We start from the raw sequence: 12254 nt of genomic DNA, 5'->3' as shown, positions 1-12254 counted from the left end.
TCCCTCAGGGAATGATATCCTGGCATGGTTTGGCACCAAAATTCATGACTTGGTTGGAAAATTTACAAAAATCACGCTCTTTATAAATGTCACTTTTCTATTGACCACATTTCTGATCTCTTAGACCAAGAATTATACAACAGTGCTAGCTACATCATCAGTGAAAATGCTCACCCACGCACAGGAAATAACTCCTGGGCTGCCTTTCCAGCAAAGAGAAGGGACGGACAGGCTGAGTGTGAGGACTCACACTCACACGGCTGAGTGTGAGAAATAAAACACTCCTCATTTCAGATACTGGTCTACACTGAGAAGAGACAGACCTAACAGAGTTTTATAATCCATGTGTTAAAACCCCTTTGTTAATGACAAAACAAAACATATGTGATTGAATCAAGACATGAACAGACAGACAAGTGATCTGGGTCTAAATTATAAAGCACTTGGTACTTGCTTGTGAATCACAGATTGAGATTCTCGATAGCTGACAAGGAAGCCATCCAACAGAGGAACAAAGACCTCGCTAACGTCGGTCACCACCATCATCTGAGGCTGGGCCAAATTACTCTTTACATTGAAGAAATGCAGGACTTTGTTGTATGTGATAAAACCAACTCGAATTGCAGAAGTTTCTTCTTGATCTTCCCTGTGAGAGAGGGGGAAAAAAAAAGTTTGAGGCTCTTTCATAAATTTATGAGAGAGAGGTTTCTATGAGAAATTCATTACGGAATTTAAATTAAATTCCGTAAGGAATTCCATAAAATATATGGAAGATATGTTTAAAGTTTTGTTATCATTTATCAGATGTAGATAATACTGAGTCACAGTGGTGGGGTGGGAGATATTTCAAAACTAAGTAAGTTGATAAAGAAAAAAAATTCTCAAAAACCTAGGTAAAAAAAAAAAGATATTGTGAATTTATTTGTATTTTTCTAATATATTTATTCTCAAGCCATAGCAATTACAAAGTATTCCACCCCCACCATCATAAACAAGCTAGGCTTATTACATTCTTTATAAACAAAGCTCTCAGAAGTCACTAGAAGGTCAGAGTAACAGATGGAATATCTGAAGAGAAACACACATTCAGATGACAAACAAGACAGCTATTTTATCAAGAAAGGACCTGCTCCTCCCCTGTGACTCGTCTTACCCATTCTCAAGACTCAACAGGAGATGGGCTAGATTTTGAAAGTTATATACCATACAATGGAGAAGGAAATGGCAATTCGCTCCACTATTCCTGCCTGGAGAATCCCATGGGCAGAGAAGACTGGCGGGCTACAGTCCTTAGGGTCACAAGAGTCGGACACGACTTGGCGACTAACCCACCACGCCATATAAACAAACATACAGAGAAACACGTAAGACAACCAAATATACGGACTGACGATGAAATTACCAGGGAACCATTTGTGATACTCATAACCAGACAGTAAAAGCAATACAGACTACAGAATTGCAGCAGAGAGTTTAAAATTCTTGCAGAATCCCAGGACAAGGCTCTGCTCTTCCTGAAAGGAGTATACAGGTATGAATCTTCTCACTCAAGTCTGTACTGAGTAAATTCAGAGTTGAGCGGTCCGGACTCCAGTTTTTTCCTCTTTCTCCTTCCCCCTCCTGCTTCCACACCCCTTTCTAAAATAAGACACCTGGATGCCACTGATGCTCTTACTAAGAATCAGTGGTGGACATAACATGGTGCTCAGGGACGGTGCAAAAGCTACAGAACACGGATGCCACTTTCTCTGACCCTTCGATTTCAGTAAAACTTACTCTGCTCAGGGAGCAGCTTGTTTGAAAAAGCTCCTAGTGTGCTCGGTTTGCAAACTTTGCACCTGGCCTGAAGAGTTACTTGAGTACAAGAGAAAGGGAACTGGAATGATGTGAAGTTCCAGCTGCTGGTCCCACCGTCAACGTTCCAGCTTCCTTGATGTTTCAGCAGAGTACAGGCTGACTCTCGACTTTAAACCCTCTTCTATTTTTCTGTTTACTTTGCTGACGGCATTTGCTCTTCACTGTGGCCTTGATAAATGAGGGGGCAGTTGAAATAGATCCTTATAATCTCTTCCAGAAGCACTTGGTAAATGTTTGTATTCTGGACTCTTGCAACATTTTTAGAAATGGGAATCCTTACCTTTTATAACTACACATACACAGACTCTCTCACACACACACATCCCCTGCACACCCTACACTGTATGACCTCAGGCAACCATGACTATACTACACGTTAGACTCTTATTCCTCAAGGCCAAGCACAAGTCCTCCTTCCATGAAACTTCCCCTGATGCCACCAACCAGAACTTATTTCCTTTTCCTAACTTCCTATAACTCCTTCTCAGTTGGCTCTTGGTAGATAGTGTCTTTCAGTTAACATTTCCCGAATCCTTGACTATAAACCAATAAAGGTCAGGGCTCAAGGCTTATGCTCTCTGCTCTGAGGGTCTGGCACAATGTGGGTAATTAGAGGTCTTGTTGAGGACAATTATCATGACGGTGAAACACGTGTTTGGGGTGGTAGGTTAGAGCCCAGACTGATAAACTGATTGTATCTTTTCCCAACTCCAGGGGAATGATGTTGCGTTGGTAGCTTAAAATCAGCCTCCTGGAAATATTTACACTACAGGAATGAGCAAACAATGCAAATAAAGGCTTTGCTTATTTCAGAGCAGTTTTCCAGCACACCATTGGTTAAGCTCCTATTTCCCAGTGAACCTTGTATTACATAAGAGAAACATGTCCAGCAAATCATGAAGGGCACTTATTCTCTTTTAATAGTTAACTTGGAGTCAGCCAAGGCAAAAGACACAAAAATTATAGAGAAGAATCTGGATTGCTATTCCCCATTGGATTTGGACATTTTTAGTGATGGGAAGAGTATCCTGGGATTCATAGGTTCACTTAAATTCTAATTAACATTTTTTATAAATATCTAATCAGGACATCTCACATTATTACAAAATAGTAGGAGTAGTGTTTTTACTGGAACAGTTGTTTTTAAATTTGAGAAACAAAGAACTATGCTAAAATTTTCTTTTTCAACAGGATAGCTGCCTTGATAAACCATATCCACAAGAAAATGGAATCTGTCCCTCCTTCATATTAATTCTATACAAATTCTGTAAAGTTACAGACAGGATATCATAAAGAACAACGTGGTTTGTTCCCTTTTTCAATGACCCTTTCCCTCAACACTCGCCCCTATTATTATGGAATGAATCTGACAGAGCAACACCAAAGATATCAAGTAACCTGAAGAACTAGAATATTCCAAAATCAAGCATTTTGAACATATTAGCTACACCAGCATTAGACACAAACAACTCAGAAAGAAAGCCAAGAGTTTGGGGTGAATAACAAGTAAAACATTTCAAATCTTTTCTGTCCTTTTCCGGAAAAGTCAGACAGAGAAGTCTGTCACCCTGGCCATACCAAAGACACAAATTCAAAGTTCAATAGTAAGGAATGGGCTTTCCCTTCTCAAAAGACTAGCTGAGAGGTGAACACACCTTGGACATGTGTGGTGGTGGTGGTTTAGCTGCTAAGTCACATCCGACTCTTGCGACTCCCTGGACTGTAGCTGCCAGGCTCCTCTGTCCATAGGATTCCCCAGGCAAGAACACTGGAGTGGGTTGCCACTGCCTTCTCCAGGGGATCTTCCTGACCCAGGGATTGAACCCATGTCTCCTGCGTTGCAGGCAGATTCTTTACCACTGAGCCCCCAGGGAAGACCCGACTTAGACCTTAACCAAGACTTATTCTAAAGGAGATCAGCCCTGGGATTTCTTTGGAAGGACTGATGCTGAAGCTGAAACTCCAGTACTTTGGCCACCTCATGCGAAGAGTTGACTCGTTGGAAAAGAGTCTGATGCTGGGAGGGATGGGGGGCAGGAGGAGAAGGGGACGACAGAGGATGAGATGGCTGGATGGCGTCACTGACTCGATGGACGTGAGTCTGAGTGAACTCCGGGAGTTGGTGATAGACAGGGAGGCCTGGCGTGCTGCGATTCATGGGGTCGCGAAGAGTCGGACACGACTGAACTAAACTGAACTGAATGGTGTAATTTTATAACTTACATCAATAGGTTATAAGCTTCATATCATTAGTATGCTGAAAAGGCACACGGGGTTGGTGAAGTGACTAGCCATGTGAATAGTCATGTGAGAAAGTAATTTGAAGCAGTTTTAGAGAAGGGGAGAGAGAGAGACTATCTCCAGAAATTAGAATAGCTTTCACACTCCTCAAGTTTGAAATTCAGATGTAGTATATTAAAGCAGCCCTGTGAGAGGTCTGTGATCAAAGACGTCATTTTCGGCACCAAGTCCATCCCTGTCAAGTGTCCCTGAGAATGAGGTAACAGAAACTGTAGTCACAACCGTTGGCAGGCAGCAAGGCCTTTTTCTTGCCCCATCTTCATCTTGCTCCAGCTCATTCTTCACTGCAAGATTCAGTTTGAAATCACCTCAGTGTTTTTTTAAACATCCCCACTGCTTTTTCCAAACCATCTTCTTGAGAATATGATGACTTCAGCTTCACAGATACAAACAAAACGAATCCTGGGAGGTCCAGCACCAGCGCTCACTCAGCTGAGCCTCACTCACAGGCACCACAGCCCCAGCCACACGTGGAGCAGAGACGAGGGGCGCCCGAGCTCTCACGGAGCCCTGGGGGCTGTGGACAGCCCAGCCCGCAGAGCACCCTTCCAGGACAGAGGCTGCTGATGTGCAGGGTGTGGGGAGGGGCGGAAGAGATTAAGACTGGCACACACACCAGGTTTCAGACGGTCTTCCACAGCCTCTTTTCTTCCTTAAGCATGCCTTCCTCGCATAAACAAAGGCTTTCTCCCTGCTCCAAGTCTCCTTCCTAGATGCTAGTTCCAATCCTAAACAAGCTAGTTTGCGTACGATAAAACAGTCATGTTTGCTAACACACTTTCCATCCTTCCTTTTATGCACTCCCGCTGCAATGACAAGACAAGTGATGTACGCTGTGCCCTTAAGTCACAGGTCACAGAGGCAGGAAGGCTGCCGAGGGGCCAGACACGGAACCAGATGGACAGAAAGAAATTTGGCCAAAGAGCCGCAATGGCTGTCATGAGAGGGCAGGTCAGTTTTCCTGTGTCCCTTAGAAATACCTTCCGCACCAGCAACGACCTGTTTCCACCGGAAAATCAGTGTTTTTGAAACGGGGAAAACTGACTGCCACGGCTTTTCCCACCACACTGCTGGGATCTTCCTTACAACTGAGAATGCACTTCTTTAAGATTAGCTATTGCTTAATTATTCATTTGTTTGTTTGTTTTGGCTGCACCAGGTCTTAGAGACAGCACACGGGATCTTCGCTCTTTGTTGGGACACATAAGGGGTTTTTTGTTTTTCACATGCAAACTCTTAGTTGCGACATGTAGTTCCCTGACCAGGGGCGGAACCCAAGCCCCCTGCATTGGGAACACGGAGTCTTAGTCACTGAGCCACCAGGGAAGTCCCTAGAATGTGTTTTGAATGTTGCTTACTGTGACATTATTTCTTATCAGTTTTGTTTCTTTTTCTTCGTACAAAAGAGCACTCTGACTCTTTAAGGATTATTTGATGCTGTTTAAACAATTATCTAATGTCCCCATTAGCAAAAAATCTCAATGGGCCATTCAGCACTTGTTTTCTGGCCAAGAAATTAATTCAGCAATATTGTGTAAGTTACAAAAAGAATGGAAGTTGCCTTACTTTGGAAGTTTCTCCAGCACGGTTTTCAGTTCTTCACATATGAGCTTCACAAGTCCATTCTTGATGTTACTATACGACACATCGATCATGAAGATGAAGGCTGGTGGGTTGGGAGGCTTATTCTTCTACATGAAAGCAAGCAAATCACACACATATAAAGTACATACATTTCATAATCAAATTAAAGCCCCCAGGAACTCTAGAAGGTCATCAGACCTCTCCTTTAATATTTTATGATATAACATCTGTGGAACCAAATCACTTTCTGGACCAGTCTCTGCCACTATAAAAAAGATAAAGGCTGTTTATTTTCCAGGCTGAGACCTGAGTCCCACTACTGAAGTAGACAGGATTATGACAGCTAGCAGAGAAGGTTCACTTTTGCAGGGCTCAGAAGACCTTATGACCACACCTGCCCAAAGGTGAGTACAGTCCTTTGGGGACCTTGCTTATAACCCTCTGCTTAGGGGAAGAAATGTGTCTGGAACCCTGGCAAACTGTGCCGTCAACAGTACAAAACTATAATTAGTGTTTGTTTTTGAAACTGAATTTAAACTTCATAAACTTGATATCATCATGTTCAACTCTTCCTTTATAAGCTCTTTAAAGATATGAAATTACATGCAAAAATATAATTGTATACTTAAAAATTTATACTATATTATCAAATACTTACCTGTTCCTTACAGACTTATGGTAAAAAAAAAAAAAGTTGAATACTGGGTCTTTTTTCTATCTGCTTCAAATAATCACTAACATAAAGCAGCTGCTAAATACATTTTGTAGTTTTTGATCCCTTTACTGGCTGGTATTCAAAGAGCTCTTAGCAAGGGATTTGTCAGTTGCATTGTACAAAATATTTAGGAAATAGAACCACAGGCAAACGTCTTTTCTGACACTAGAGAATAAAGAATTAAGGCTAATTAAGTCTTAACTTTAGGATAAATTAAAAATGTTCTAAATTATATTTTAATTGCTACAATTATAAAATTAGGTGATAATATCTCCCAATTATCTTACTAATTCATCTTATATCCAACTATAGGGTTAGATGTAACATTTCTCTTATAAAAGTCATTTGTTAAAAAAAAAAGGAAAAAAAATTGCAGGACTTGAAAACTACCAACCTGATTATTTCATAGTTTTGCCACATCCAGAATCAGACCAACAAAGAAATATAAGAACTCTACTGGACTTCCCTGTTTGTAGAGTGGTTAAGAATCTGCCTTGCAGTGCAGATGAGACCAGTTCAATCCCTGGTCGAGGAAGATCCCACGTGCCTCGGGGCAACTAAGACCGTGCTCCGCCGCTGCTGAGCCCAGGCTCCGCAGGAGAAGCCCGCTCAGCGCAACCAGAGAAAGCCTGACGCCGCAACAAAGACCCAGCACGGCCCCAAATAAAACAAGTCAGAAGAAGAAAGTCACTACTGCTGTCTACGCGAGCAATTTTTATTGCCAATCTTTCGATTTCCACATAATCTAATTCCTGATATGCTTATGCCAATTTACACAGAATCAAAACCACAGTCATTCCCACTGATTGAACCAAAGCCTGTGACCACGCCAAACATGCCCTACCAATTTAACCTTCTCTCCGAAGTTCCGCATCACCAGTTCCCCACTGAATGTCCTCCATTATCTCTAATCTACACATTTCTACATAATGCATCCCTCTAACTTGTTTTCTGCATCTTCTTCATCTTGGTCACTTTATGTGTTAGACACTTCAGTCACGTCTGACTCTGTGACCCCACGGACTGTGGTCCACCAGGCTCCTCTGTCCATGGGATTCTCCAGGCAAGAGTACTGGAGTGGGTTGCCATGTCCTTCTTCAGGAGATCTTTCCAACCCAGGGATCAAACCCGGTCTCCCACATTGCAGGCAGATTCTTTACCATCTGAGCCGCCTACAGAAAACTAATACATCACTCCTTTAAGGAACATTGCCTTCCAACAGCTCTATTAATAACATCACTACACATCAACCCAAAGGCTTGGAAATGTGAAATCAGATGTAACGCTTTTCTTTCCATCAAGTTCCATTGATTTATTCTTTCAAAATGCTTCCTTCACATGTTTTACCCCATCCACCTCTTAGCCACTGGGAAGCATCTCATCTCGGGCCCTAACACCCGCACTGGCCCATCACTGGCTGCCTTCACCCACCACTCCACCCGGGCACCCTGGCGGGCTTTGTCCAGCCAAGCTTAGCAATGGATGAACTCTATAGGCTGGTTTACTGGGTCGTCTTACTAAAACTGCTCTCTTGAAGCTCACAGACCTCCTGGCTGCAAACGACAGTGATTTGAAATAAAATTCAGCTCTCCTCCTCAGTCTCCATCTCTGCAGCTTTCAGCCTGGCAGACCACTTTCCCTTTCTCAGCTGCAGAGGCACAGGGTGTCATTTCCTCTCCCACTTGTCTGACCTCCTCCTCTGTTTCTCACTTTCTTACCTCTTCCAAAGGACACCTTCCTCGCTCTCCCTACCACACGCTCCAGCACAGAATCTCACTTGCTTGTTTTTAAGCAGCACCTCTCTATCGGTGACTCCTCAGGTTCCCTCCTCAGGGCCTGTTTCCTGAGCTCCCAGCCAGCATTCCAGTCAACTACAGCACAGCACGCCTCCACGGCAAGGCCACACCAGCACCTTACACTCAAAAGTGTAGACAACACTTCTCCCACTCCGGCTAGTCTTCCATAAGGAACTTTCAGAAAGCATGATCCTCTCAAACAATCTGGGCTTTACATCCCTCTTTCTCTCTGGAACTGTCTGCCTCCCTTACCAGCCACACAGAGTTAACTGTGAAGCCTCTGCAGCTCCTTCCAGTTCCAGTAACCAAATTTGGACCCTCATTTTCTTTCCTTTTAAAATTATTTTCAATAGTGGTAAAACACAGAAAATCATCTACCATCTTAACCATTTGGGCTTCCTTGGTGGCTCCGTGGTAAAGAATCTGACTGCTAGTGCAGGAGACACTGGAGACTTGGGTTTGATCCCTGGGTGGGGAAGATCCCCTGGAGTAGGAAACGGCACCCCACTCCAGTATTCTTGCCTGGAAAATTCCATGGACAGAGGAGCCTGGCAGAGTACAGTCGATGGAGTCACAAAAGAGTTGGACACAGCTTAGCGACTAAACAAGGACAGCCACCATTTTCAAGTGTGAATTCTGTGCTATCAAGCACACTCACACTGTTGTGCAACTGCCACCACCATCCATCTCTAGCACGCGAAACGGAAACTTCATACCCAGTAAACAACCGTTTACCATCCCCCCGCCCCCGTCCCTGTGAACCACTTTTCTACATTTCTAATCTCTGTCTCTATGAGTTGAACTACTCTGGGTAATTCATATAAGTAAAATCATACAGTATTTGTCATTTATGCAACTGGCTTCTCTAAGCATAATGGCCTAAACATTCATCCATGTTGAAGCATGGGTCAGAATTCCCTTCGTTTCTCAGGCTCACTAATTCTGCATGGTATGTACATACCACATTTTGTTCATCCATTCATCCATCTATGGATATCTGGGTTGCTTCCAGCTTTTGGCTATTGTGACTAATGCTGTTATGAACACAGATGTACAGATCTCTCTCTGAGACTCTCTTTTCAATTATTTTGGAATATACCCAGAAGTGGAATTGCTGGCCCATTTGGCAGTTTAATTTTTAATTTTTTTTTTCCTGAGGAATTGCTAAATGACCCTCATTTTCTCTTGCATGTTAACTGGTTAATTACTACAGTCACCAATCTCCCTCCTCTCAGGACATGGACTGCTGTCAGAATAAACTACCCAATAATACAGACCCCAGTGCTGCTCCCCTGAGGACAGGCAGCCTACCGAGCCCCCAGTTGGGCACAGAGCCTGGTTGGAAGGGTGCTCAGTGCTGCGCGACACTTGAATGAAGGCGTAGATGGGTGGGTGGATTAACAGCAACAGCTCCCTCTCAGCCTTTGACTGTCCTCATGGCCTACTGAATTAATAAAATTCTTCAATGGCCTGGCATTTGAAACTCCCCATAATACTCATTCAGCAAACACGTAAAAGCCTAAGAGATCAAAGCTATGCCAAGCCTAGTGGAACATAAAAGGACGGTCTGGTCTCAAAACAACTTCCCAGCTTTACTTCCTATCATGCCCCAAAACACATTCCTCCAGTTTAAGTGTTTGCCATTTTCAAAACATTTTCTATCCAGAAGTCACAACCTAGTGGGCCTGGGCCAAGAAAAATATTTCCTTGGCGGGAAAAACTATTTTGTTTGGCATAGTGTTTTTTAAAAATATTTAAATGTGACTGTGTTTTGGGGGAAAGAGGAATATACTCTCCAATTACTCTAGTGCCTCTACCAGGGCCCCACTGTTCATCTACAAAGCCCACCTCACCCTCAAAAGTGCTAACTGGCTTCAGTCGCGTGGACTCTGTGCGACCCTATGGACTGTGGCCTGCCAGGCTCCTCTGTCCATGGGATTCTCCCAGCAAGCGTGCTGGAGTGGGCTGCCCAAAGGACCTGGAGTGAGCTGCACATATCCCTGAGAAGCTGCTTCTGCTCACCACTTACTTTCCCCTCCGTTTTCACATGTCCATCCTCTGCTCAAATGGCACTTACTTTCTAAAGCCCTTCTTCAATCCTCTCCAAATCAGAAATGATTGCTCATCTGTTTTCTCACGGCACTCCGATTATTCTACTTTTGTAGCATTTCCATTTGGATTTATAATTATGTACTTTTCTTATCAGGTCTCTATGCATGGGAAGGACTGAGACTGGGTTCATATCCTTGCTAGTTTTAGAACTACAACCAGTGAGCCTTGGACATACTAGGTATAAAACAAATGTCAAAGTGAACAAAAATTAAATGGAGAAACTACATTAAAAAAAAAAAAAAACAACTGGTTTGGAATGAAAGTTTACCTTTCAGGTACGCTATATGCATAGATAGATAGATTCCGTAAACTTTGAGGTAAAAAACTTCCAGTTATGAGACAGAGCTGGGTCTTTTCTTCTAGCAAAACTCCACGGTGATTTTGGTGAACAGATGCCAGCATATCCACAGCACAGAGAGGGAGCAGGGGCTGTGGTCACACAGACGTGGCTTCCGGTCCCGCCCCATCGTTTTCTATATGTATGGCCTGAGGTCGGCACTTTTCTCTAAGCCTCAGTTTCCCCACATCATGGTGGTAACTAACCACACGAGTTCACTGGGAGATCTACACGATACAATACAGAGAAAGCACGTAGCACAGAGCAGGACACACGGTGAATGCTCGACGAGCGCTGATTTCATTATCTACAGTTGGCATTAAGATAAACTAAAATGAATAGTAAAAATGTGATTTTGTAATTCTCCTTTAAGTTTGGTGTTAAAAAATACACATACAAATTATAAAGATTTTTTTTTAATGTGGACCATTCTTTAACATCTTTATTAACTTTGTTACAATATTGCTTCTTTTTTTTTATGTTTTGGTTTTGGGGCCTGAGGCATGTAGACTCTTTAGCCCCCTTACCAGGAACTGACCCCACACACCTCCTGCATTGGAAGGCGAAGTCTTAACCGCCGAACCGCCAGGGAAGTCACACACAAATTAAATACGCTCTTTTTCATCATCCAAATCCCTAAGGCAACTCATTATTATACTTCATTTACATTTTAAGTTATAATTAAATTTTAAGATATTAAGAGTATCTTTTTATTATAAAAGGAACATTAAGCTTATTTTAAAAAAAACCCTTAGAAATGTACAGTTTTTATTTGGTTCCTTGCCTGCTGTGTGAGATTTCCCATCAATTAGATGTCTGGAGCATTTCCACATAGCAGAGTTTGAAGATACTGAGACTTTTGTTCCCAGAAATAGATTTGACTCCCTGCCTAGGTTTCTACTAAAAAAGCAGAAAATCAAGATAATTTAGCCTTTTTGGCAGAGAACTGGAAACTCGGAGCATAGTTAGATTTATACTCCAGCTGCAAAGATCAGTGAATAAATTTTCTGTCACTAGGTTACAATAGCTTTATTATATTTAATTAGAACTTCAAATGTTTCTGTTCTGCCTAATCCTTTTCCTTCAGTCAGTAACTGTTAAAGGACAAATAAACTGTCCAAAAGCAACTGATACTCTAGGACATCTTTTTCGTGTGAAATAAATCATTTGTACCAAAACATGTTTTTACGTTTCCCCTAAATATGTTCCAATGTTACACTTAAAACTAATACAGCAAGAACTCTTCTTTGATAACGAGGTCTATGTCATGAAGTGAAAAACTCATATAACACTAAAATAAATGAAAAAGGCATATTAATTGGAAAACATTTTCAAATTCACTCAGTTGAAAAAACTTCCAGTTAGGAACACTGTTCTTTGTAATTTTTACTCAACACAACGTGGGCTGGCCCCCTAGTGAACATCTAGGGAAGAGGCCGTTTCCTGAGGACTGGGCCCTCGGGAGCACTCATTTTTGGAAGGGGAAGTAAGTCAGAATGACTCTGTTTCTTCAAGTCTACACGTAGCACTTCAGATACAAGCTGAAACTTGA

At 42.4% G+C, this 12254-nt stretch overlaps 1 protein-coding gene across 2 annotated transcripts in view; it reads right to left on the bottom strand.

The window, feature by feature from the left end:
* SEC24D (SEC24 homolog D, COPII coat complex component) overlaps positions 1–12254 on the bottom strand; it is a 115071-nt gene that overhangs the window by 27653 nt on the left and 75164 nt on the right. For both annotated transcript variants that reach the window (XM_027543733.1, XM_027543732.1), the window contains exons 11-12: positions 5725–5849; positions 455–646 (exon numbers count right to left, since the gene is read on the bottom strand). In XM_027543733.1, coding sequence (XP_027399534.1) covers positions 455–646; positions 5725–5849 — 317 coding nt within the window. The remainder of the gene's footprint in view (positions 1–454; positions 647–5724; positions 5850–12254) is intronic.

This window comes from Bos indicus x Bos taurus, chromosome 6, assembly GCF_003369695.1.
Source record: "Bos indicus x Bos taurus breed Angus x Brahman F1 hybrid chromosome 6, Bos_hybrid_MaternalHap_v2.0, whole genome shotgun sequence".
NCBI lineage: Eukaryota > Metazoa > Chordata > Mammalia > Artiodactyla > Bovidae > Bos > Bos indicus x Bos taurus.
Note: the sequence above shows the minus strand (reverse complement) of the source record. Positions and strands in the feature narration are given on the sequence as shown.